The sequence below is a fragment of the Mustela erminea genome, chromosome 10 (genome assembly GCF_009829155.1).
Source record: "Mustela erminea isolate mMusErm1 chromosome 10, mMusErm1.Pri, whole genome shotgun sequence".
In the NCBI taxonomy this organism is placed as follows: Eukaryota; Metazoa; Chordata; class Mammalia; order Carnivora; family Mustelidae; genus Mustela; species Mustela erminea.
This window is the reverse complement of record NC_045623.1, coordinates 73,494,805-73,521,786: the sequence shown is the minus strand read 5'-3', so window position 1 is coordinate 73,521,786 and position 26,982 is coordinate 73,494,805. Positions and strand designations below refer to the sequence as shown.

At 45.2% G+C, this 26,982-nt stretch overlaps 3 protein-coding genes across 4 annotated transcripts in view; 2 read left to right on the top strand and 1 right to left on the bottom strand.

Annotated features, from left to right (window-relative positions):
• LRRC41 (leucine rich repeat containing 41) overlaps window positions 1-8,033 on the bottom strand; it is a 38,959-nt gene extending 30,926 nt beyond the window's left edge. The window contains exon 1 of the mRNA XM_032303371.1: window positions 7,983-8,033. The gene's annotated coding sequence lies outside the window, so the exon portion shown is untranslated. The remainder of the gene's footprint in view (window positions 1-7,982) is intronic.
• NSUN4 (NOP2/Sun RNA methyltransferase 4) lies at window positions 6,779-24,599 on the top strand. 2 transcript variants are annotated; one of them, XM_032303377.1, is made up of 6 exons: window positions 6,779-6,944; window positions 11,218-11,555; window positions 16,728-16,882; window positions 18,694-18,854; window positions 21,262-21,386; window positions 22,197-24,599. In XM_032303377.1, the coding sequence occupies exons 1-6, from the start codon at window positions 6,852-6,854 to the stop codon at window positions 22,471-22,473; spliced, it is 1,149 nt and encodes a 382-aa protein (XP_032159268.1). In that variant the 5' UTR covers window positions 6,779-6,851; the 3' UTR covers window positions 22,474-24,599. The 2 variants fall into 2 exon arrangements, with proteins under 2 accessions (XP_032159268.1, XP_032159269.1); XM_032303378.1 differs by lacking the exon at window positions 6,779-6,944 and adding an exon at window positions 10,149-10,475.
• Window positions 7,324-10,125, top strand: LOC116567969 (sperm head and tail associated protein-like). The gene has a single exon (XM_032303370.1). The coding sequence runs from the start codon at window positions 7,389-7,391 to the stop codon at window positions 10,110-10,112; it is 2,724 nt and encodes a 907-aa protein (XP_032159261.1). The 5' UTR covers window positions 7,324-7,388; the 3' UTR covers window positions 10,113-10,125.
• Window positions 24,600-26,982: the final 2,383 nt, after the last annotated feature.

The following is a 26,982-nucleotide window of genomic DNA, read 5'->3' as shown; positions in this document are numbered from 1 at the left end:
CTCCCCCCCCAGAAGTCCCCATTTTGGTTTACACCACAAGGTTTCTAGAAGGCCTCCTTGTCCCACCTTCAGCCTTCAGCTCAGGTCATGGGGTTCTGGGATTGAGCCCCACATCCCACTCTCTGCTCAACAGGAGCCTGCTTCTCCCTCTCCCTCCGCTGTTCTGGCTTGTGCATGCTCATGTGCCTGTGTGTTCTCTCCCTCTCTGTCTCTATCAAATAAATAAATAAAATCTTAAAAAAAAAAAAATAGTACCCAAGAGGGAAGACACAAATTAGCAATATCAGTGATGAGAGAGGGGACATTACTATAGATCATACAAATCTGGTCAGTAGCTCTTTCTCTGTAAAGATTCAGGTAGCAAATACTTTTGGATTGTGGGGCTTATGATCTCTAGAGCAACTATTCATCTCTGTTGTTGTAGTAGTAAAGGAACCACAGTAAATGAAAAGTGTGGCTGTGTAAAAATAAAGCAGTATTTCAAAAATGGGCTGGAGGCTAAATTTGGCTGTGCTGTAGTTTGACACCCCTTGCCTAAACACCAAAAGGAAGAAATGTGCCGGCTTACATGAAATGAACAAATTCTTTGAAAGTCTCAAGTTGTTAAAACTTACAAGAAGAACTAGAAAATCCAAACAGCCCTATAGCAGGGTTTCTCAAATTTTAGCAGTCTTGACATTTTGGGCTAGAATATTCTTTATGGTGGGGGACAGGATTTGCAACAGTATTCCTGGCTTCAACCCACTAGATGCCAGAAGCACCATCTAGTTATAATAATCCCAAATATCTCCAGAAGTTACCAAGTGTCCCTTGGGGAAGGGGGCATCATCTCTGGTTGAAAATCACTGCCCTGTATTAATGAAAGAAATAGAATTCATAATTAAAAACCTTCCCTTCCTCCTCACCCTGTACTCTCCACCCCTGCAAAATAAAAACAAAAACAAAAAACACCGAAACACCCAACTCCAGGCCCCGAATATTTCACTGCTGAATTCACAAGAATTTCAAAAAGAGAGGTGCCTGGCTGGCTCAGTTGGAAGAGCATGAGCCTGAGATTGTGAGTTTGAGCCACATGTTGGGTGGAGAGATTATTTAAGTAAATAAAACTAAAATAATAATAATGGTTATTATTATTATTATTTAAAGAAAAAAGAATACCAATTCTATAAAAATTCTTTCAGAAAATAGAAGTAAAGGGATACTTCCCAAACTCATTTTTATGAGTTCAGCATTACCCTGACATCAAAATCAAAGATATTACAGAAAGAGAAAATTCAGGTCAGTATCTTCCATGAACACAGATGCAAGAATGTAACAATATATAAAAAGAATAATACATCATGAATTTGTATTTTTTTTTTACAGGAATGCAAAGTTGGTTCATCATTGAAAATCAGTCAATATAATCAGTCAATATAATCAGTCATCATTGAAAATCAGTCAAGTTGATCAGAAAAAACATGATCGGGCGCCTGGGTGGCTCAGTGGGTTAAGCCGCTGCCTTCGGCTCAGGTCATGATCTCAGAGTCCTGGGATCGAGTCCCGCATCGGGCTCTCTGCTCAGCAGAGAGCCTGCTTCCCTCTCTCTCTCTCTGCCTGCCTCTCCATCTACTTGTGATTTCTCTCTGTCAAATAAATAAATAAAATCTTTAAAAAAAAAAAAAAAAAAAGAAATTTAGGGACGCCTGGGTGGCTCAGTTGGTTAAGCAGCTGCCTTCGGCTCAGGTCATGATCCCAGCGTCCTGGGATCGAGTCCCACATCGGGCTCCTTGCTCCGCAGGGAGACTGCTTCTCCCTCTGACTCTGCCTTCCACTCTGTCTGCCTGTGCTCGCTCTCTCTCACTCTCTCTGACAAATAAATAAAATCTTTAAAAAAGAAAAAAAAAAGAAAAAACATGATCAACTCAATAAATGCAGGAAAAGCATTAGAAGAAAGTCAACCACCATTCATGGTTTTTTAAAATCTTAGCAAATTAGGAAAGAAGGCAACTTTCTCAATCTAGTAAAGGACACCTGTTGTAAAAAAAAAATAACACAAAAAAACCCCTATAGTTAATGATGAACTACTGAATGCTTTCCCTCCAAAGAATGGGCACAAAAGTCAGTCTACTATTACCCCCTGTATTGAACAGTGTACTGCAAATTATAAACAGTAAAATAATCCAAAAGAAAAAAAAAGGAATTCAGACTGGAAAGAAGTAAAGTGTCTTTATAGAAGACAAAACCTCGTGCATAGAAAAGGTGAAAGTATTTCCAGAAAAGTTACCAAAACACAATTTAGCTTAGCAGGGTCTCAGGATATAAGATCAATAGACAAAAATCAATCATATTTTAATGTCATTTTCTTGAAAAATGAACAAAGTAAGCCTGTCACTTCAAGAAAAACAACTGATAGTACTAGTTACCAGACATAAAAATTGAGCTTTCAAGTAAAATTAGGATTTGGAGGGGTGCCTGGCTGGCTCAGTAGAGTGTGCAACTCTTGACCTCAGGATTGTGGGTTTGAGCCTCACGTTGGGCATAGCGATTATTTGAAATAAATAAATAAAATAAAATAAATTAGGATTTTGAAAAACTTGCACCCATTACTGTGAACTTAACAGCTTTCTAATATTTCAAGACTTTTCTTTTCTGATGAGATCAGTAGTGATATTAACAAATGTGGTTTTTGATATTGTATAATGAAATGTGAAAACATATGGAAGATAAGCAGGACGCAATGAACTTGATAATTTCCAAATAACCACTGTATGATGTGACAGAATCAAGCTTGGGTAAAAGATTCATTCTAACTACAAGACAGATCAATGGATCTCTGTAACAGAGTATGAAAAGTCCTTTGATACGGTTTCAGATTCCACACTGCCACTAACTTTTAAGAAAACTACCACATGTTAAACTTTGACACAGTATCTAAGAATATTCAGTTATCTACACAGGCTATTAAAATAGTCCTCTTAGGGTGCCTGGGTGGCTCAGTGGGTTAAGCCGCTGCCTTCGGCTCAGGTCATGATCTCAGGGTCCTGGGATCGAGTCCCGCATCGGGCTCTCTGCTCAGCAGGGAGCCTGCTTCCCTCTCTCTCTCTCTGCCTGCCTCTCTGTCTACTGTGATCCCTCTCTGTCAAATAAATAAATAAAATCTTTAAAAAAAAAAAAAAAAAAAAAAAAAAATAAAATAAAATAGTCCTCTTGGGGCGCCTGGTTGGCTCAGTGGGAAGAGTGTGTAACTCTTGATCTCAGGGTCATGAGTTCAAGCCCTAAGCTGGGTGAAGAGATTTCTAAACACAAATAAAAATTAAAAAAAAAATACCCCTCTCTTTTCAATCTATCTATCTGTGTGAGGCTGGATTTTCTACATATACTTCCACTAGAACAACAATGAGAATCTAACTTTCTATTAAGCCAGACATTAATTTGCCAGAGATTTGTAAAATAATGAATCTGTAACTGTTCTGACTAAATTTCTTTTAGAAAACTCTGTTTTTCATAAAGATATCTATATTAACATGCAATGGATTTACTATTGTTATTTTTAATGAATATAAAAAATTTTTTGCTTTCATATCTAATCTGGCAAATATTGATAGATGAAACAAATAAAAATTAATAATTCTTAATTTTTAAGAATGTAAAAGGGGAGGTTTCTGGGTGGGTCAGTTGGTTAAGCATCTGCCTTGGTCTCAGGTCGTGATCCCAGGCATAGGGCTCCCTGCTCAGTGAGGAGTCTGCCTCTCCCTCTCCCTCAGCCCCTCCACCTCCTACCCGCTCATGCTCTCTCTCTCTCAAGTAAATTAAAATCTTGAAAAAAAAATTTTTTTTAAAGAGTGTAAAGGGGTCCCAAGACCAAAATTTTGAGAATAACTGATATAGTCCAACCCTCTCTCTCTTGATCCCTTATTTTATAGATGGGCAAAATGAGGAGGCTGGGGTTTGGGAGGGGTCCTTCCTAGGGAATGGTGATTGTGGTCCTGACACTCCATATTTGGTATAAACCTTTGAGAACAGGTATTCTGGGACATCTCTTGTTTAGTGTATTCGAGCTGTTCCCTGGATCCTTATCTGGATTTTAATAATATGAGCAGTTCTTTTTTTCTTTTCCTTTTCTTCCCTCTTTCCTTTCCTTTCCTTTCTTTTCTTTCTTTCTCTTTCTTTTTTCTTTCTTTCTCTTTCTTTTTATTTCCATCTTTATTTCGGTGCAAAAAGGTGTTTTTATTATAGCATGGGGACAGTACTGGTGGGGAGAAAGAGCTGCCATGAACTTTTTTTTAAAAAGCCTTTTCTCTATGCACGTATCTCCCTCCATCTCTTACAACTGCTAGGTCCCTGTAACAAACTTCTCATCTTTCACTTACTCCTTCATTCAATCAATATTTATTGAGACCCAAATATGTGCCATCCACAGTCCTAGGTGCTGATAATTCAACAATGAATAAACGAAATCCTTGATTTTTAAAATCTTATATTCTAGTAAGGGGAAAAACAGTAAGAAAAGTTGTCCAGAACTTGTAAATGGGCAGAAGAGAATTACTGGGGGCTCCTTCACCACAGTGCTAAGGTACACCTTTTATAGATTTTATATTGACCAGGCTACTGCAGAACTTTGCAGGGGTAAAGGTAAACTTGTGGAAAACCAATGGCAATGCAAATGATTCCCAGCCATGGTAATGTAATTGAATTTTGATCAGTAGAGATGGAACTGATTTCTATGTCATAGAAGCAATAATCCCAAACATCACAGTTTATTACTTAATAAGATATTAATGTTTTTGCAACTATTAGCAAATTCATTTCAGTATTCCTTTGCCAATAGCCTAAATCTCTGAAACTCAAGTTTCCTTTGAACAAGTCTTACCATCTAACTGGTTCCCTCATTATTTACGATAATAACGGAGGAAGAGTTTATTATGATGAATAAAATCTTTGGCATGTGTTCATTTTATCTTTATATAAGAATTATGCTTTAAATCTTTTGAAAATTATAGTTTCAAAACATAGCAGACTGTGTGAAAAAATACATATAATAAAAAAGCAGGTTAAGAGGACAGCTGTTTACTGGTGGTGTAGCATGTACTAGTTGAAATAGATGGGGCCAATCAATCAAGAAGTCCTGTAATTCCCTCTGAATTGTAAGTGCAATCAATCCTTTTCTATCTTCACTGGCACTACACTAATCCAGAACTACTCTCATCTGATTTCCCTGACCTAATCCTATTTACTCCAATCATCTACTATTTTCTTTTTTTAGTGATAAACACAAGATTCTACTTGTGATATTTAAGGTTTTGGTAACTACTCCTGTAAATGTGGAAATAAAGGTGTATGTTTTTCACTGGAACTTTACAACTCACACTAAGAATAATAGAGTTTGAGGGGCGCCTGGGAGGCTCAGTCGTTCAGCCTCTGTCTTAGGCTCAGGTCATGATTCCACGGTACTGCTCAGGACCTTCCCGTGCCGCAGGGAAGCCTGCTTTCTTCCTCTCCCACTCTCCCTGCTTGTGTTCCCTCTCTATTTCTCTCCCTGTCAAATAAATAAATCTTAAAAAAAAAAAAAAAAAGATTTTATTTATTTATTTGAGAGAGAGAGAGAGAGAGCACAAGCAGGGAGAGGGCCAGAGGGAGAAGCAGACTCCCGGATGAGCAGGAAGCCCAATGGGGGATTCCATCCCAGGACTCCAGGATCATGACCTGAGCCAAAAAGGCAGTCGCTTAACCAAGTGAGCCACCCAGGTGCCCCCAAATAAATAAAATCTCAAAAAAAAAAAAAAAAAGAAGAATACAGTTTGATCAAAGGTTAAACATTCCCTCATTCATATGTAGCTTTGACATTTCACAATCCATAAAATACTGTAAATGCTCAAGTGCTACAAGGGTTCTTCACACTTCTCATTTTCTATGGCACCGAAGAGATTGCTGTCTAAAAATCAGATGGCTGATTACTTTTGAATACTTAAGCTCCACTGGCTGAAAGCTCACATCTGTACTTCTGACTCAGTACCTAGAGATAAGAGGTCCCCACCACCCCCTCCTTGGGCGCTAGCAAATTGCTGGAGGAGGTTATAGATCTCAGGAGACCCGTTTCTCACTAGATCACTGGTTTATTATTAACGGATATAACTTAGGGCAGTCAGATGGAAGATGCACAGTGCAAGGTATAGACAGGGAAAGGACACGGGGCTTCCATGCGCTCTCCCAGCCCTTCGGTATATTCACCAACCGGTAACCTCCCAGATGATCATTTTTGAAAACACCTATTTGATCATATCCTTCCCTTCTTATTGGCTCCCTATGGTGGAGTCAACTTTTGTGGCGCCTACAGCTTACACAATTTGAGGGCCCTCTTTAAGAAAAACAATACAATATTAAGGACAGGGCCTTGGAAGGGGCATTGCAAATGACAGGTTCTGAAACTTCAAGCTTAGTTAGCTTCTCTATAAATCCGCCTCAGCCCACAAATCTGTCCTCGTTTTTCTCCACCTTAGACTCTTTCTCCGTGCAACTTCTGGTTGGAAGGTCCTTCCCGCCCCTTTTTGCCTGGCTAACTCTTTCAGTACTCAACTGCCAGCTCCTAGTCCTCTCCTATCCCCCAACTGGATTAGAGGCCTTTACGGAGTCTCTCCCAATGCTCCAGGCATTGGCATCTCTTTCAGTGCCAGCGGTTGCTCTTTCCCAACACCCACAGATTCCTGGCGGGGCGGGGTTTGCACCTGTTTTACAAAGGTGGGCTGAGTCCCGGAAGAGAGACCGCCGTAGTTCCCTCCTCTTTTCGCCCCGATTGGCGCCACCATCTCTCCGGAACCCGCCAGTCCGCCGTCGCGGTTCCGGTCGGGAATTACTCCGCGGCGCACGCTGATATGGCCGCGCTGGTTGTGAGAAGCGCTCGGGACGTGCTGAAGCGTGCACACCTCGCGACCATCCCGCGGAGACATCGACATAAGAAGAAATGGGTAAGGTCCGGCCGTTGGCCCAGGAGGGAACAGCGACAGCAGCCATTTGCCGGGAAACTTGTTCACCCCCGCACTTCCACCCCTCGGACTGGTTCGCAACTCCGACGCCGTTGGAACGCCTTTGGCCTCTTTTCCCCGCCCCTCAGGAGGCGTCACTAGGCTCCTCCCTTTCACGTCTGTTACGTTTTCTCTTCTATCCGCCCTTTTGTTTCGTCACAAGGCTTGGGTGGTCGCTCGCGTAATGTCTGAGCCCTCCCGACTCCGCCCCTCTAAGTTACGTCATCACCGCCGCCCACATTCTTTCAGTTATGTCACCGCCCCTTGTTCCCCGGCTCTTGGTTACCTTCCCCTTGGCCCCCACTGCCCCTTCCACTTCCCCTCCTCCCTCTCCCCTCCCTCCCTCCCCTTCTTTCCTACCCCTTTTCCCTCTATCTCCCTCCCTCCATGACCTCTTCTCCGCCTTTCCTCTTAGAACTTTCAGCCCGGCCGCCCTCACCTCTCGAAAAATGTTTTAGCGACAGCCCCTACCTTGCTGGGTCTTCGCCGCCCTCCGGGAAAGGATTCAGCCCCATCCTCACCCTCGAGCTGCCTCTCGCGCCCAGGAAAGGTTACAGTGATCACCCTGACCACGCTCCTGGCCTTTCCCCAAACCCAGGCAAAGTGTGTAACGACTCCTCTCTCCCCCTGGAGTCTCCCAACTTCTCCAGAGACCCATTCTGTGGCCTCACCTGTAGGCCTGGAATTTCTTCCCTAATCGCCACGCCCCCCTCCCTACCCCCACCTCCTCCCTCCCCACCTCCACAGCCTCCCCTGCGCCCCGGGAGATGTTCTTTTGAACCCTGTTCTCCACTCCTTGGAAGGCCTTTCTGCCGCGAGCCTATCCTCTCGTGCTCGCCCCCTTCGAGCCCTTGTTTTGATCGGTTCAGCCTTCTGGGGTCACCCCCTATTCGTCCACGGAGCCCTTATTGCAGCTGGATCAGTCCCCCGAGAATACCGCGTCCCTGTCCCCGAAGCCCTTGCGTTGACGAGCAGACTTACCTCTGCTATTGTGGTGGATACCCTTCAGCCCTGGTAACTAGCCCGGGGACTTCCCCTTCTCTCGCTCATCGGCCCTTGAGAACCAGTCCTGTGACTTCTCCTATGCTCCCTCATGGGCCTTTGGAAACTGGCCACGTGATTTCATCTTCCCTTACTCCTGGGTCCCAGGGAACTTGTCCCATCACTTCACCTACTCTTACTCATAGGCCCCTGGGAACTGCCCTCGTTATTTCACCTCCTCTTGCTCACCGGGCGGTGGAAATTAGATCTGTAGTTTCCCCACCCCTTTCTCACAGGGTTTTGGAAACTGGGCCCGTGATCTCCCCTCTGCTCTGTCCCTGGTCTTCAGGCAGAAGTTACAATGACCCTCCACCTTCCCCAACATCTACCGCACTCACTGACAGCTTTTGCCATAGCCTACTTAAGCCTCCAGACCCTTGTGAACCTAAACCACAGCTTGACCTGCCCCTTGGGAAAAATTGCTGTGGCTCCCCACTTTCTTCTCAGGCAGGCAAATCTGGCTCTCCCAGCTCACCTCAGGAGGGCTCTTTTCACTATTCCCATATTTCTCAAGAGACCCACATACCTGCCCCTGGGAGCCCATGTTGTGCCCTCCGCCTGCCTGCTCGGAGTTCTTGTTCTCCTTGCTCACCTCAGTCCCAGGCTCCCGTGAAGCCTTGCTTTGAGTCCATTTTCACCTGGGAGACTGGTGGGAACTCTTGCCTCTTTGTAGAGCCAGGCACTGCGATTTCTTGTCCTCCCTGCCCCAAGGAACCACCTCTTTCCCTAACCTCTTATTGTCCTTATTCTGTCTTCTCCTTCCCTTCACCCCTGAGCAACCAGTTTATATCTCCACCCCAGTCACCCCCCCGCAGAAGCTATAACGAACCCCCTCTTCCTACCCCAGCTGGCCCACAAGTGAAGTCCCCCAAATCCACAGAGTTAAAACAACCACGTGCTCTCCACAGATGTCGCTCCCTGATCATCCCTCTCCAGCACACTACTCTTGACCTCCCCAGACCCCCTAAGGCCTGTGCCTCTCCTCCACCTCCCTCCCACCCTTCTGGTCCTTCTTGTACAGTGACATCCTTTACCACTTGCTCAAATCCCTGCCCTAAAGAACTTCCCCAAGGAACTCCCTTACCTACTGTGATCCCTAGAACTCTTAAACCTGTTCTCCCCACTTGTCTTCCCCTTCGCCTTCCTTTTTGTCCTGTTCCACCCAGTAGTTGCGTTCCGAGCACCTCCTGCGGACTTCCTGTAGGACCCCCATGTAGTACCCATATATATTCTGTGGTTCCCCCGACCTCTGATCCTTGCCCACTCCTTGGTCCCTCTCAGTGTCATAAACTGACCATGGTGCCCCCCTGTGGCATCTTTAGTGCTCCCAGGGGCCCACCCCAACCTCATCGCCAGCCTGTGCCACCTCCCTGTTCCACCCACATCTATTCTTTTATCCCATTGCGAACACCCTTTGATCCTCAAAGTTTACCCATTGCCCCCCAAGCCCGGGGCCATCCTATGGCCTGTGATACTATGCCCTGTGGCCTCCATGTCTACTCTGTGGCTCCTCGAGGCTGCTGCAAAGAGCCCCCCAAGGTTCCCTATAGCTGTCCTTTGCCTTCGACGAAGAATTCCAGCTGTAGCACTGATCTCAGCTGTAGTTCAGCTGTTGTTATCAGTGAGTGCCAGAGTAGTGACAACCAGAGCAAAAATACCCACCAAGGCAGAAATCGGAGCCAGGCTGAGAATACCCACCACCCCAGAAGAAGTAGAAGTCAAAGCAAGAGTCTCCGTCCTCAAAGAAGTCAGAGCCGGAATGGGAGTCCCAGTAGCAAGAGAAGTTGGAGCCCGAGCAGTAGTCCCCACCAAAGCCCAAGTCAGGATAAGAGCGAGGGTCTTCAATGTAGTGGAAATCAAGGCCAGAGTGAGAGTTCTCAACGGAGCAAAGGCCAGGGCATCGGCAAGAGTGCCCTCCATGACAAAAGTCAGAGTGGAAATAAGAGTCCTCGCCACGGCAAAAGGCGGGGCCGCAGCAAAAGTCCCCACCAGAGCAGGAGCCGGAGCAAGAGTCCTCGCCCTGCCAAAAGTCATGGTCGGAACAAGAGTCCCCGCCGTAACAAGAAATGAGGGCCAGAGGAAGACTTCTGCCCAAACCAAAATACGGGCCAGAGCGAAATGAACAGACAGTAATAGGACTAGCCCAAGAGGACTAGTAATAATAGCCCAAGTGAGGGTCCCGGCTGTGGCAACGTGGACAGAACTGAGGACCCCTCAGATGATGTCGTCATTTTCCTTTTAATCTGTTTATGCTCTGCAAGCCCAAATCCCATCTCTTTCTGCTCCCCCCACAGAAGTCCCCATTTTGGTTTGCACCACAAGGTTTCTAGGAGGCCTCCTTGTCCCACCTTCCTAGGCTCTAGGAACTCTCCCCAAATGACCCTCAACTCTGTGATTCTCAGCATTATGGTGTCAGTCACCGCATGACCGTAGGTAAGTTACCTTTCTCTCTCCATCAAATGTGAAGGTTGATATCTTTCGTATCCCACTGAGCTGTTTGCCTTTTTTGGAGCTCACATAAGCTAGAAGACAAGAAAGTGCTTTAGAGGATGGAAATGGCTGTTCAAAAAGAAAGCATCTTGGGGCGCCTGGGTGGCTCAGTGGGTTAAAGCCTCTGCCTTCAGCTCAGGTCATGATCCCAGGGTCTTGGGATCAAGCCCCGCATCGGGCTCTCTGCTCAGCAGGGGGCCTGCTTCTCTTCCTCTCTCTCTGCCTGCCTCTCTGCCTACTTGTGATCTCTCTGTCGAATAAATGAATAAAATATTAAAAAAAAAAAAAAAGCATCTTTTGTTTTTAAGGTTGAGGCTTCCCCCAGGGCCTTCATAGTTTCTTCCAGCCTTCTGTAGGCTCTTCTCAAGAGTCCTATCCTGAGCTCCCATTCTCTTTTTAAGTTCTTACTCCCAGGCCTCAAGGATTCCCCCTTTCTTGGTGACCCACCTGCATATGCCGTTGTGAGAGCTGCAGCTTGCTTTCTCAGAGCCTGAGATAGAAAGGCCTGCTCCCTAATACTTTTCTCTTTCATACTTATTTTCTGGACGGCAGAGGCAGGATGCAGACACAGGAGTGGGCAGTGGCTGGATCCGTGTTTGCTGCAGGGCTCTGAGCTATTGGTGAGGTCAGGTGGTAGGGGAGAGGCACGTCTGGAAGATCAATAAGCCTGTTCTTTTTCTTTCAGGCTGCCACAGAGCCCAAATTTCCTGCCACTCAACTGGCTCTGCAGAATTTTGACATGACCTACAGCGTGCAATTTGGTGATCTCTGGCCATCCATCCGGGTCAGTCTCCTTTCAGAGCAGAAGTATGGTGCACTGGTCAATAACTTTGCCGCCTGGGATCATGTGAGTGATGAGCTGGAGCAACTGAGGGCCAGGGACTTTGTGAAGGAAGCCATCTCCCACGGGGAACTGGAGCCTCATGGTGACCAAACTCCAACTCCAGCCTCTGGGGCCTACAGCCCGAACCTTCGATGCTTCACTTTTGCCAGAGGGGATGTCAGTCGGTTCCCTCCCGCCAGGTAGGATCTGGGGCTGTCCTGAGTGTGCTCGAAGTCGACAGAAAGAGACCCGGCTCTTGTCCTGTTTCATAAGGATCATAATATTGCTGATATTTATTGAGTGCTTATATATGCTAGGTGTTTCTTTTAAGTGTTGTATGTGCATTATCTCCTTTTGTTCTGCCAGCAGCCCTCTGAGGTAGGTAATATTATTTCTCTTTTCCATTTGAGGAGACAGGTGCAGAGAAGTTAAGGCACTTGCTTGCTTTAGGTCCCTGAGATAGCAGGTTGGTACGGCTCATGCTTAGATCCAAGCAGTTTGACCCCAGAACCTGCTCTGCTGCACCCTATGGAAGACAGCCATCTCTAACTTGCACACTTACTGTACCCTCTGCAGTTAAAATGTGTATTTTTTTACAACTGCCTTCTCATTTTGCCCTCATAGCCACCCATCCAGTTGAGGACAAGTAACCTCCTGATACAAGACAATGAGTGAGACTTACCTAGGGACACAAAAGTTAGTTCCAGAGGGGTTGCTGGTGAGGGGACTTCTGGTCTTTTTATCCCGTGCTCAGCTGAAGTTCTCATGGAGCAGTTTGTCTTCCTAGTGAGGAAGACAACAATTAAGAAATTATTTATAATTGTGATAAGTGCTCCAAAGAAAAAGTACAAGATGCTATGAAGTTTTATAATTAGGAGCTCTAACCCAGTCTTTTCTGAGGAAATGAAATTTAAGCTAAGACCTGAGAATGAGTAGGAATTAAAGCTGGTGGCATGGGGATGGGGATGGGAGGCTATAGAAGCTGGCAAAGCCAGGCTTTGTAGGTCTTCTAGGCCATTTGGGATTTCGTACTTTTTCTCTAAAAGAAAGGAGGAGCCATGAAAAGTTTTAAGGTGGGGAATGACATGCTCAGATTTGGATTTTTAAAATTCTGGCTGCTGTGTGGAAAATTGATTGGCGAGAGGCAAGTCCGTGAATGACATATGAAATAGGGATGTAAATTGGGAAGGTTTTGCAATGGTTCTAGTTACTGGCTGGAGGGAAGGCTGCATGCTTAGGAAAACTAGGAGGTAAGGATAGAAGAGTATGTGGTGGGGGGGCATGTGTGGGAATCTTGAATGCTAGGAAGCTACAGGTTGGGAGAAGGGGAATTTTTTTTATTATTATTAACATATAATGAATTATTTATCTCAGGGGTACAGGTCTGTAATTCATCAGTCTTACACGACTCACAGTGCTCACCATAGCACATCCCCTCCCCAGTGTCCATCACCCAGCCACCCCATCCCTCCTACCCTCCTCCACTCCAGCAACCTTCAGTTTGTTTCCTGCAATTAAGTGTCTGTTGTGGTCTGTCTCCCTCTCTGGTTTCTTCCCATTTCATTTTTTCCTCTCTTCCCCCATGATCCTCTGCTTCTTTTCTTAAATTTCACAAATCAGTGAGATCATGTGATGATTTTCTTTCTCTGATTGATTTATTTCGCTTAGCGTAGTACCCTCTAGTTACATTCATATCACTGAAAATGACAAGATTTCAATCTTTTGATGACTGCATAATATTCCATTGTATATATATACCATATCTTCTGTATCCATTCATCTGTTGATGGACATCTAGGCTCTTTCCATAGTTTGGCTGTTGTGGACATTGCCGCTATAAACTTTGGGGTGCACATGCCTGGAAGAAGGGGATTTTGATGGCCCAGGGTTGCTTCTAAATGGCTGGACTTTCCAGGGCTGGATGGCTTCAGACCATGTACCCTATAGTCCATGTTGTGGTAAATTGCCAAGATCTGTTCTAGAGAACCACTGGAAAGGGTTTCTGAGTAGGGGAAAGGAAATAATGTAGAGTGGTTATAAGCATAGGCTTTGGAGTCAGGAAAACCTAGATTTGGAATTTGCCTTCATCACTTATTAGACATGTAGCTTTGGATAACTGACTCGGTTTCCTTACTGGAAACTCATCTGGAAAATAATGGCACCGATACTCTAGCTCATATTCAGCTACTGTTCTAAGCACTTAACTTCTATTAATTCCTTTAAACCTCACAATAATATCTGGTAGGCACCCCCTTTTTTTTTTTTTTTTAAAGATTTTATTTATTGATCCGACAGAGAGAGATCACAAGTAGGCAGAGAGGCAGGCAGAGAGAGAGAGGAGGAAGCAGGCTCCCCACCGAGAGAGAGCCTGATGTGGGGCTTGATCCCAGGACCCTGAGATCATTACCTGAGCCGAAGGCAGAGGCTTTAACCCACTAAGCCACCCAGGTGCCCCCCTTTTTTTAAAGATTTCATTTATTTGACAGAGATCACGAGTAGGCAGAGAGGCAGGCAGAGAGAGAGGAGGAAGCAGGCTCCCCACCGAGCAGAGGTGGGGCTCAATCCCAGGACCCTGGGATTATGATCTGAGCCGAAGGCAGAGGCTTTAACCCACTGAGCCACCCAGGCGCCCCTGGTAGGCACTCTTATTACAGATGAGGACATTGCTGCACAGAGAAGTTGAATAATTTGCTGAAGGCACACAGTTGTTGAGCAGCTGGGCTGGATTTGAGATTCAGATGGTCTGGCTCTGGAATCTGTGTTCTTCTGCCTCACAGGTTCCTGGTGAGGACTAAGTTAAGTGATGGATCTGAGACACTAGTACAGCACCTACAGTATAGCACTCACAAACAGTACCTCTTGTTGCTGATATTCTCATCAAAGTTATGCTTCAGGAAGATCATGTTAGTAAATTGAAGTGGGAGGGAGATAGATTGGGGCAGGATTGGAGATCAGTTTGGAGGCATCGGTTTTAGGCAGAACCATGGACACAGCACCTGTGGTTTACCAAGTTGCCTGAGGTACTTGGCTTCTACCCAGAGAGGTTTGGGTTTCCTTCTTGTCTTGATAGGCTCCGTAAAAATCAAGGGAGCCCTAATCTCTTAGGAGGTCAAAGATGTATTTAGGGAGTCCAGGAATTTCCTGAAAAAGTGTTGTGTCCCCCCTTTTTTTGGGAAAGAGGGACTTTAGCTTTCAGCAGATTTCAAAAATTGTCTGTGAACCAAAAAAAGGTTGAGTGATGCTTCCAAAAGGAAAGAACTGATAAGAATAGATTTCTTAGACCTGTGCTAGTGTGACAGGAATTTTGTGCTTTTCTCAGATTTCTTATCATTCTCTTCTATGAGGCATGAGGCACACAGTTTCAGGGACAATCCAAGTGTGATTTGACTTTGAAAATATCCCATCATAGTCTGAGCTTACTTGTGAAGGTGTCACAACCTCAAGCCTGGGGACGTAGCTCTTATAGTGGACCCTCAGTGTTGCTGTATCTCTTGTCTTGTCGCATTTTTCTTCCAGAGCCTTCCTGTCAGGGCAGGTTTCTGTCTCCTTGAATATGTCTCCAGTGGCTGAGCTGTGTCTCAGGCAAGAGAGTGGCTTATGACAACCTGCCTGGGAGTGAGGAGCCCTGTGACCATTAGGTTGCTATCTGTTGTCCCTCTGTCTCTACTCATATGGTTCCTGCCTGTCTTCATGCCTTGAACTCTTATCACAGCCTTCTCACTGGTGTCTATTTCTAATTTGTTCTTTCTAGCCTGCCTAGCTTTCTGAAACTCTATTCAAATGATCATGTCCATTTCTTTACAGACTTCGGTAATTGCCTGCCTGTTACAGTCCAGACTCCTTAAAATAGGGTTTAAGGCTTTTTTTATAACCTGGCCTCTGTTTTTCAACTTCAATTTCTTTCACCTTGTATTTCTACTACACCAGATTTCTCATCATGTTTGAAAGGAGCTATGAGTTTGCCTCCTTCCATGCCTTTGCTTGTTCTTCTTTCTGCTCTTGGGATGCTCTTGTTTCTTCCTCCCTTCCTCCCTTCCCCTTTCTTACCTAATGAGGGCTTATTTCTTCATCAGGCCTGACTCAGGTAACTGTGAGAGGCACAGCTGATAGCCTTCTTCTCTAAACCCACGAAGCATTTTGTGTCTTTTTTTTTTTTTTTTAAGATTTTATTTATTTATTTGGCAGAGAGAGATCACAAGTAGGCAGAGAGGCAGGCAGAGAGAGAGAGGAGGAAGCAGGCTCCCCGCTGAGCAGAGAGCCCAACGCGGGGCTCGATCCCAGGACCCTGGGATCATGACCCGAGCCAAAGGCAGCGGCCCAACCCTCTGAGCCACCCAGGCGCCCCGCATTTTGTGTCTTAATATGTGATTCAATAAGACTGAGTTCCTCCTATATGCCAGGTGGCGTTTCATGTGCTGGGGTTATTATAGTGAACAAAGTCTCTGCCTTCATTCTAAAGAGGGAGAGGGAGGAGAGTGCACACACTTACACACACACACACACATACACACACACACATCTGTATAGGTAAAGTGAACAACAAGTGCTTCAGAGAAAAGTACTGTCACATAGAGAGGTGATGGGAATAAGGGGTGCTATTTTTAGATAGAGTAGTCAGGGAATGCCAGTGCCTCTCTGATGAGATAACTTTTGTGGAGAGAACTTTAAGGAGAGATTGAAAAAAATGAGGAATCAAATCAGGGCTGTTTGGGAAGAGTTTTGAGGGCAGAAAGTAGAGCAGCTATAAAAGCCTTAGACTGGAGTGTGCCTGGCTTAATTAAGGCAGGGCAAGATGGCTAGCTAGCTTGGCTGGATTGGAGTGAATTGATCTGTGGGTTGGTTTTTGTTTTTTTGGGTTTTTTTTTTTAGGATTTTATTTTTAAGTGATCTCTGTACCCAGTGTGGGGCTCAAACCGACAACCCCAGAAGCACCTCAGTTGCTCAGTTGGTTGGGCCACTGGCTCTTGGCTTCTTGGGGTCCTGGCATTGGGCCCCACATCTGGCTCCGCACTCAGCACCAGTCAACTTGTCCCTCTCCCTCCCACCTTGCTTCTCCCCCCAACACCCTAACACATGCACTCTCTATTTCTCTCTAATAAATAAGTAAAATCCTTAAAACAACAAAAAACTCCACAACCCTGAGATCAAGAGTTGCATGCTCTACTGCCTGAGCCAGCCAGACACCCCCTGGATCTGTGTTTTCAGGGTCCCTCTGGCTGCAGTGGGGATGAATGAGTGAGGGAGGGGGTTTGAGAAATGAATTTTTGCGGAGTAGAACTCAGTAGCCCCTAAGGGCATGGACTTGGTGGCCTTGACTTCCACTGGGTCTCCTGACTTGGTATTAGACTCTCAGGTGGTCTCCTCTCTTCTAGGCTTGGCAGCCTGGGTGTCATGGACTACTATCTGATGGATGCTGCTTCCTTGCTGCCTGTCCTGGCCCTTGGCCTCCAGCCTGGCGACACTGTGCTTGACCTATGTGCAGCGCCCGGGGGAAAGACACTAGCACTGCTTCAAACTGGCTGTTGCCGTAAGTCAGAGGGCTGGTGCCTTGGGGTGGGAGGGGTCCCTACCTCACCCAGCCAGGGACCTCCCGAATAGGCTGGGCTCTATGGTCCCAGGGTCAAAGAGGGTATAGTGCTCCCTTGCTAAGGTGGTGTATTTTTGTTTGTAGTTTTCTCCTCTTTTCCTCTGTCAGTTGGCCAAGAAAGGTGGTTGACCTGAGCGAGGTCTCTGAAGGCAGATTCAAGCAGGCCCCTGATCAATCTACACATGACACCTTCATTCCTCTGTATCTGTTTACTTTCATCTCTAAGATTAAGTTCATTTCCTTCATCTGTCAACAAAAGCAGTAAGATCTGGCTTCAGCCTCCCTTTATAGCTTTAGGTCATTCTTCCCCAGAATGTGCTCCAGCCACATTCTGCTACTCGGTGTGATTTGAATCAGCCTCCATCTTTTGTTCATGTTGCATTTTCTGTCTAGAATACCCTCCACCCTATCCCAGCTAGCCTGCCTGTAGCCTTTGAGCTTTCAAGCCTTAGCTCAAGTGTGCCACCTCTTGGAAGTCTTCCCTCCTGACCTCTGCAAAGTGATGCCTGTCTCCTTATGCTCCCGTGCAGTGGGTTTCACCCTTGCAACTGTTAGCACTGTTAGCCTTGCATCAGAACTTTACCTGGTATGCATCTTCTCCCTCTTCAAGAATGAACTCCTGGGGCACCTGGGTGGCTCAGTGGGTTAAGGCCTCTGCCTTCAGCTCAGGTCATGATCCCAGGATCCTGGGATCAAGCCCCGCATCGGGCTCTCTGCTCAGCAGGGTGCCTGCTTCCTCCTCTCTCTCTGCCTGCCTCTCTGCCCACTTGTGATCTCTGCCTGTCAAATAAATAAATAAAATCTTAAAAAAAAAAAAAAAGAAAAAAAAAGAATGAACTCCTGGGCGACAGGCCCAAGTCTTATTCATCTCATACTGTAGCCCCCGGCTCAGGCCATGTGCACTGGAAGTGTTCTTTTCAGCTATCTACTGGCTGACATCCCACCTTTATTTATTTATTTTTTGAAAAAGACTTATTTATTTATTTGACAGAGATCACAAGTAGGCAGAGAGGCAGGCAGAGAGAGAGGGGGAAGCAGGCTCCCCACTCAGCAGAGAGCCCGGTGTGGGGCTCAATCCCAGGACCCTGAGATCATGGCCTGAGCTGAAGGCAGAGGCTTAACCCACTCAGCCACCCAGGCACCCTGACATCCCATTTTTTAAAAGACGGTGTTTTTTCCATGGAGACCTGAGAAATATCCAGACGGGGGCTGTTGTTTTTCCACTCATGCTGGAGGTCAACCAGGCTCCTCTTGCCTTATGCCCTAGCTTTTTTGGGGGGTGCTGACCCCTTCTCTTCTAGTTCTCGTCAGCCAACTTGCACAGTTAGGGTTGGCTTCCAGCCTCATGGTCAGCCCTGTGGGTGATTGCAAGGTACCACATTTGATCTTATCTTCTGGAAGTGCAGAGGGAGAGGAGAAATAGTGTTGATACAGTTTAATGAGTCCAGTGCTAGACACAAGAGTGTCTAGTACTGTGCTGTATACATAATAAATATTTCTACTCCACTTGCCTCTGCCTCTGGGGTCTGCATTGATTGGCTATTCCCAAGAATTGGTCTGACTCTCCATTAGCACCATTGCTGGTAGGATGTTTTTTTGGGGCATGGCCTTGGAGTTTCTTTATTCTCACAGGTATAAACTATCCCTACTACCCACAACCACCTAAAGATTCAGTGCAATCCCTATCAAGGTTCCAATGACATTTTTTTCCAGAATTAGGAAAAACAGTGCTAAAATTTATATTCCCACAGGCAATCTCGCTGCCAATGATCTGTCCACTTCTCGAACAGGCAGACTTCAGAGGGTCCTTCACAGCTATGTGCCTCAAAATATCAGGGATAGAAATCGAGTTCGAGTCACCTCATGGGATGGCAGGAAGTGGGGAGAACTGGAGGGGGACACCTATGATCGGGTGAGTGATTCCTGACCTGAGACATCCATCTGGCCAAATCTGGTCTCCCCATTCCAGCTCCAGACCCTCAGCAGGTAGGGTCCAGTCCTCCATATTTGAGGATGGAGAGCCATTTCTGGACTTGGCCCGCTCTCCATGGGTGATTGGGAGAACACAGTTATCTGCACAATTGTTGGTAATATCTTCATTAGAGATAATTAGCAGGAAAGAGGTTGAACCTGACTGATTGGGAAAAGAGTTAGTAGACTATCAACTCACTTGGTTGCTCAGAAACTCTGATTAAAATGATTATGAATAAGCTAATTTATTTTTGAATATTAATATAGCACATGGTGCAAAATTCAGAAGGTACAAAAGGGTATTTAGTGAGAAGTATCCTTCACTTTTACTCCTGTCTCAGGGCTGTCTCCTTCCTCTCCCTACAGATGACCATTGTTTATATTTTCTTCTGTATCCTTTAAGATGTATCCTTTGTGGATACACAAATACAAATCTGTGTGGATCTTTTTTTTTTTTTTTTTTTAGACAGCGTATGCATGTGTGCATGTGAGCAGGGCAAGGGGCAGAGGGAGAGAGAGAATCTCAAGCAGATTTCACACTCAGCCCAGAACCTGATGCAGGGCTCAATCTCACGACCTTGAGATCATGGCCTGAGCCAAAATCAAAAGTTGGATGCCCAACCGACTGAGCCATCCAGGTGCCCCAATGTGTGTGTATTTTCGAAAAAAGGAGTGGTGGCATATTATTCTCACTGTTTGGTATTTGTAGTTTTTTCATTTAATAATGTACCCTGAGGTTCAATCCTTTTCAGTTTTATGCTTTTTAAGTATCATTGCTAGATAAGTTTATATGCATCTAAGATTGGACAGAGGGTACTAAATCTTAACTCTCTGTGGAGGTTACATCGGCTTCATTTCTACTGGTAATGCGGAAGAGTACCGTGTTCTCAAATCCTGTCATCACTCATGTTACTAGATGTTTTGGGTTTTGCCAAACTGATAAGCATCTAATTTACATTCTCTTATTATGAATGATGTTGAAAGTCATTTCCTGTTTTAAAGTTATTTGCATTTTCTTTTAATTGGCATATTCTAAAGGTACTTATTAAAACATATACTTCTAAAAATATAAAAAATATATAGCTATTGTCTCTCTGTTATCATCTGACTCGTTGATCTTATCTGTCCAGTTCTCACCATTCTCGTTCAACCACTCTAAGAAATTGAAAGACGAAGTCTTATAGAATCTTGGCTAGGCTTAAGAGTCCTGCTTCTTCTTTTTTTTTTTTTTTAAATTAACATATAATGTGTTATTTGCCCCAGGGGTACGGGTCTGTGAATCATCAGGCTTACACATTTCACAGCACTCACCATAGCACATACCTTCCCCAGTGTCCATAACCCAGCCACCCTATCCCTCCCCCACCAACCCCCCAGCAACCCTGAGGCCTGCTTCTTGCCTGTGTTTCTGCTTTACTAAAATGCACAGATGTCTTCCATAGCTGATTTTTTTGGAAATGTAAATATAGGACTTTTTCTTTTGTCTTAATTTTTGTTTTCATCTCTTGAGCCTAGCACAGAGTATAGGCTCATAATGAATGCATGAATGATTTTATATTTATTACTTTAAAGCTTTTCCACATTGGATATGTTTCAGCAAAAAATAATTTTGAATCCTGATCCTGTTATTCAATCTATCAGCTACCTTCTGGGCATTCTATCACTTGTAAATAGGATGTTTCATTCAAATAGCTAAGGACAGAGGCAAGGACAGAGGCCTAAAGCATGAAAGACTTCTTTCTAGGAGCACCTGGCTGGTTCAGTTGATAGAACACAGCATTTTTATTTATTTATTTATTTATTTGACAGAGAGATAGAGAGGGAACACAAGCGGGGGGAGTGGGAGAGGGAGAAGCAGGCTTCCCCCTGAGCAGGGAGCCTGATGTGGGGCTTGATCCCAGGACCCTGGGATTATGAACTGAGCTGAAGGCAGAAGCTTTCTGAGCCACCCAGGCACCCTGGAACACAGGGTTCTTGATTTCAGTGTTGTAGGTTCGAGCCCCATGTTGGTGGTAGTGGTTACTTAAAAATAAAATCTTGGAAAGGAAATGGAAGCCGTCTTTCTAGATCAATATCAGTTATTTAATTACAGTTATTTGGGTATTGGCTTTTCTTTTTGACCAGCCATGAGTAGACCTAAATATACTGTTTTCCTACTCATTATTTCACAGCTGTCTACCAGGTGAAAATGAGAAGCTTTGTCAGTTACTCTGCAACGGAAGGATGGGCAGAGAGAGCACTGTGGGAAGCCTCTCAGGGCTAGGGCCTAGGGGAGGGAGCCTATAAGGAGCTCTAATACTGTACTAATACTCTAATACTCTAATACTGTACCCTGTACTGCTGGGCAGGTGCTGGTGGATGTGCCCTGTACCACAGACCGCCACTCCCTTCATGAGGAGGAGAACAATATCTTTCAGCGGTCGAGGAAGAAGGAGCGGCAGATGTTGCCTATGCTTCAGTTGCAGCTGCTCGCGTGAGTAACAGATTTACAGAAACTCGGGACTTTGTGTCACAGTGCTCTGGGGGGCTGGTCACCTGGGGGATTGGAAGTTCTTGCCACAACCATCACCCACAGAAGGGCCTTCTGACTGAAGAATACCTGGAAGAGACGGACATGATAGGAGGGTCCTTTGGAGCATGAAAAGCCTATGCGGTAGGACACACATGGGGTGGGTTGCACAAATTCACTACGTTACCTTACCTCCATGCTAGTCCCATTCCCAGTGAGTAGCACAAGCTTGAAAGCTTGAAAAAGTGACTAACGTCAAGGGTCTGTAGGGCTGGTAAGGGCTCAGTGCATAGCTAGCATCAGAGTTTGGACCATAGGGACACCTGGGTGGCTCAGTCAGTTGGGCATCTGCCTTTGGCTCAGGGCATGATCCCAGGGTCCTGAGATTGAGTGCCACATCAGGTTGCTGGCTTGACGGGAAGCCTACTTCTCCCTCTGCCTGCCACTCCCCTTGTTTGTGTGCTCACTCGCTCTCTCTGACAAATAAATAAATAAATCTCAAAAGAAAAAAAAGAAAAAAAAAGAAGAAGGAGTTTGGACCATAACCAGAGTCAGAGTTCAGGGGATTGCTTCAATAGGAGAGCCTATGGAGTAAGGCTGGGTTGCTCTCTGCTTTGAGAAAGACTCTTCCGGTGGTATCTCTGTGGAAGGGACTTGAGAAGCTAACACAGCTGCCCATCCCTCAGTAGACTCCGCTATCCATGCTTCCAGCTCCCCCTGTTGTCCTGCTTCTGAGAAGCTCAGTAGTCACTGCTTTTCTGTTTCTGGTTTCAGGGCTGGACTGCTTGCCACCAAGCCAGGAGGCCATGTTGTCTATTCTACCTGCTCGCTCTCGCACTTACAGAACGAATATGTAGTGCAAGGCACCGTTGAGTTCCTGGCCAATCAGTACAGCATCAAGGTTCAGGTGGAAGACATGAGTCACTTCCGAAAGCTTTTCATGGACACATTTTCTTTCTTCCCATCCTGTCAGGTTGGGGAGCTGGTAATCCCAAACCTCTTGGCCAATTTTGGGCCCATGTACTTTTGCAAAATGTGTAGACTGACATAGCATCACCCTGTTCCCCAAGTCCTGGTGTAGGAAGGTAAAGGGTATACTCCCATGGAGGCACCAGAAACAGACCAGTGGCAAAGATGCACTCTGGGTCCTGTCTCCATCCTGTTCAAGTCTTTCTATAGACAGTTTTCAGCATTAGAAAATAGGAGTTTTTCTGTCCTGCTGTCCAGTTGTGGCGCATGAGCAGGTTCCTAACTCCCTTATTATACCTCCCCCCATTTCTAAGCCTATGCTAAAAGTTCCTGCTCCATTAAGAGCTTAGGGGAGGAGGCAGTTAGCAGGCCTACACTTTCAGCTGTAGACTTGGGAAGAAGCATTTAGTCAATAAAACTGTTGAAGCTCCATTGAGCTGAGGCTGTAGTTGGGGCCTCCTGTCAGTGCGAGTACTCTTAGTGCCATTTGTCCCAGCTCCAGTTACTGAGCACCGGCTCCTAGGGCCCAGCGCCCAGGAACTCAGCCTGGTGGCAGACCTCTGGTTACAGAGCACCTCTCACACTGGAAGTGACTTCTGTGTGTGATCAGTCTTCAGCAACCGATGGGCCCAAACAGACCTCTGTAGTTCCATAGTTCAGCTGGCCCATGATCTAATTTAAGGAACTAGCAACTCTCAATAGTAAGCCAATCATGATAATCTGCTTACATGCACCAAGAAAGCTCTCCCGAGCTGCCAATTCCTTCTGCGGTCCACAGCTCTGCTGCCCCGTGTGGCTGGGGAAGCTGCTGCCGCCCCAGGGCTGTGATCCTCTGCTGTGTGTTTCTGCCCTGTTCATTCATGTAGCAAGCGTTTCTGGAGCTCCCGTCTGACAGGTAGCCAGGGAGCTGTTAGAGGTGGAGTGGTATATGGGACGGTGGGCCGTGAGACTCCTCTTCCTCCTTCACAGGAACTCTCCTCCTTTTGCTTTCTGAGCTCGTAGGCAGGCATCTCTTGATATCTTTTTGTTATGTTATGCTTTTTTTTTTTTAAATTCCTGATCTGTGGCTGAGCTCGCTTCCAGTGGTTTGGCCCAGCCCCAAATCCCTCAGAGCTCTTCCCCAGCAGCACAGGGCCGCCCTTCCTCACGGATGTGAAGGTTATATTCACGGATGTGAAGGTTATGTTAAAGGTCAGCAATATTACATCATTGCTGACTGCATGCTAATTATGTTGTCTTTGTAACTCAGCATAAGGAAGGTAATCCCTCAATGGCAGGGATATTAAAAATTGCTTATGATCACTTGCAAAATACTGCTTTTTTTAATTAAAAAATTTTTTTCTGAAAAACTGGTCTTTTGGCAGAAAAGGGAGCATAATTTTAGAATACTCATGTTCTTGGTGCCTCCCACTTTCTTTATCCCTCCTCTTCCTCTTTCTGTCACTCATTTTGTTCTTTATGCCTTTCCTGCTGATCCTTGTTTTGGTATTAGAGGTGTCAGCTGAGAAGGATTTTGGATAAGGTTAAGCCTTTTCTCCTCTTGGGACTTGCATTGTAACTGAGGGCCCTGAAAGATCTTTCAGACTCAAAGTCAAGTGGAACTAGGAAGATGGAGCTCCAGGGAGTAGGACTCTAATTAGCCTCCATATGTGGTATGTGGCCCCTGCCCGCTGTTTACTCTCAGAACTGGCTGAGGCTGGGAGGCGTCGGGTCCCTGGGTTTCTGCCCTTGGCCTCCCGGGTATCCAGCCTGGTGCTGACAGAATGCTAAGCAGTGCTAATTCAAGAAGAGATTGGGTCTCCTGCCCCTGGGGTCCCAGTCCATCTGGGGACAGACTGACTCAGGTTGGAAAAGCAAAGAACTAGTTTTGAAAATAGTTGATTATCTCCTATGATTGAACATTTACTTACCCTACAGACCAGTTACTCCAATACTGGGGATAAATCGAGAAGGACACCAGAAGATCTGTACAAGAATGATCATAGCAATCCCAAAAGGAAATGCAAATGGCCATGAGCAGCAGAGTGGACAAATTAACTGGAATATTCACACAATGGGAGATTATATGATTGTCAGATGAACCCCAGTGACACATAACAATATGGATAAATCTTTATAATATTAAAAAAAGTTCAGTCCCAAAAGATTAAATGTAGCATGATGCCCCTAAAAAAAAAAGAAAAACTTATAAAAATTTGTTATTATTTACATACAATATAATCAATTTTAAATGTACTGTTTAATGAATTTTGACAATTATAATATCACCAGGACACCTGGGTGGCTCAGTGGGTTAAAACCTCTGCCTTAGGCTCAGGTCATGATCCCAGGGTCCTGGGATAGAGTCCCTCATGGGGATCTCTGCTCAACAGGGAGCCTTCTTCCCCCTCTCTCTCTCTGCCTGTCAAATAAATAAATAAATAAAATCTGAAAATAATATAATCACCATCACTATCAAAATATAGAAAATAATTCTGTCTTCTAAAAAACTTCCCTGGGACACCTGGGTAGCTCAGTCAGTTGTGTGTGCCTTCAGCTCAGGTCATGATCCCAGAGTTCTGGGATCAAGTCCTGTGTTGGGCTCCCTTTTTCTTGGGGAGCCTGCTTCTCCCTCTCCCACTCCCTCTGCTGTGTTCCCTCTCTCTGCTGTGTCTCTCTCTCTGTCAAATAAATAAATAAAGTCTTTTAAAAAAAAAAAAAAGCTTCCTTATGTTCCTTTGAACTTCCCCCTTCCCCCATCCTTGGTCCCAGGAAATCACTGCTTCCTGTCACTATAATTTAGCCTTTTCTAGAAGTCCTAATGTGCCATTTAAAGTCTGAAGCTCCCCTGATGGCTCCCAAGGTCACTTTCTTTACTTGTTTACTTATGGTGAATAAGTAAACCTACTACTTTACTAATGGTCTATAACTGGCCTAAGTGGTTACCTGTGTCTGGCTGGATTTCATGGCCAGAGTAACCTAAAACCAGAATTTGAGCTCTCTCAAAGCCAAGATTCCTTACAAAGATCATGGTGATTCAAACAAAAGAATGCTTTGTCCCACATCCTTGCTAATACTTGGTATTGTATGTTTTTAAAAGTATATTCCAGTGGGTGTGTCTGAGTATCTCATTGTGGTTTTAATTTGTATCTATCTCATGTTTCAGAGTTAAACGCAACTAAGAAATTAAAAACATTTTAAATGAACACATACGCCATAAAACTGTGTAAAAAGGACGGAAGGGTTCTCACCATGGGATTTAGGATAATGGTTCCCACAGGTAGGGGGACAGGATGGAGCTGGAGAAAACATAGTTAGATTAGGTTATTGTCAATTAAATTAGTAAAAAGCTATAAAAGTATGTTGTACATGATAATGATTAAAATGTGTCATAAAAAGAATTATGATTAATCCAATTTTGTGCACATGATGACAAAAAAATAGAGGGTAGAAAACCAGCTCCCGAAGTATGAGTGCCAAATGTGGCTTGATATGGGCTCTGGGAGGGGCTATATCTGGAGACCTGGAAGCTTAGCAGTGTTGCCTCAGTCTTCCTGTGGCTTCCCCTTGTGTGGCCTCCAACAGCCCATCCTTCACAGAGGACCAAGTGTTGGGGCAGCTGTGGGGTCACATTGGAGAGATGGCTTGAGTCTGTGGTTTTCACCTTGTGAGGGGCAGGAGTCATAAACCTGTCTGAGAGATTGGTAAAAGCTTTGGCATTCTCGGGAAAAATGCTTTTTACACATAGTCTCAGGGGTTTGGGCACTCCCTAAAGACCATCCGCAAACCCCAAGTTAAAAACCTTTAGAAAAAAAAAACCCACCAAAAACTTTGGATTAGAAGGGCTCAGGATTTGAGGGTCTTTAGAGGAGGGCAAGGGGGGGCAGGCAGAACCCCGATGGCTAACTCAAATCACCACTCTGTCTTCTGCCAACCTCCTTTTTGTCCCCATGGGCGTTCTTCACCTCCCAGCACAGCGCTGCCATGGGCCCTGCTGCCCAGGCTGGACTGCGGCTACCCTTGCCGCCTTATTCGTAATAGCAGTGGCAGTAATGGGTCTTGCGTGTTGAGCAGGTGTCTGTCCCAGACCGATGCTAAGCATTGCTTTATAGGCATCATTGTTTCTTACCCTCACAAAACCCCTGAGGGATAGGTACTCTTTATAGTTCCATTTTATAGATCAAGAAACAAGCTTAGAACACTTAAGTAATTCTTTTTTTTTTTTTGGTCTTTTATTCTTTTAGTCAAAAAACAACTTTCACAACACATATTTTGATACATAATTTGTTAGGGAAGCAATGATTGTCTAATTGTGGATATGACCTTGTGTACATTTCAGCTTTTAGGTAAAATATGGGGATGTCCTCATCTCACCAATGGCTTTCCTAAGGTAACTTTCTTCCATAGATAATTTACTCATTTTTTTTAAAAGATTTTATTTATTTGAGAGAGAGAGAGAGACAGAGAGATAGAGATAGCAAGAGAGAGCACAAATGGGGAGGAGAGGCAGAAGCAGACTCCCTGCCAAACAGGGAGCCCAATGTGGGGCTTGATCCCAGGGCCCTGGGATCATAACCTGAGCCAAAAGCAGATGCTTAACTGAGCCACCCAG

Excerpts from the sequence above, each read along its gene's own strand:
- NSUN4 (XM_032303377.1), top strand. The coding sequence starts at position 6,852 with ATGGCCGCGCTGGTTGTGAGAAGCGCTCGGGACGTGCTGAAGCGTGCA. Across the intron at positions 11,556-16,727 it reads AGTCGGTTCCCTCCCGCCAG|GCTTGGCAGCCTGGGTGTCA; the intron begins GTAGGATCTGGG and ends CCTCTCTTCTAG. Across the intron at positions 21,387-22,196 it reads CTTCAGTTGCAGCTGCTCGC|GGCTGGACTGCTTGCCACCA; the intron begins GTGAGTAACAGA and ends TTCTGGTTTCAG.
- LOC116567969 (XM_032303370.1), top strand. The coding sequence starts at position 7,389 with ATGACCTCTTCTCCGCCTTTCCTCTTAGAACTTTCAGCCCGGCCGCCC.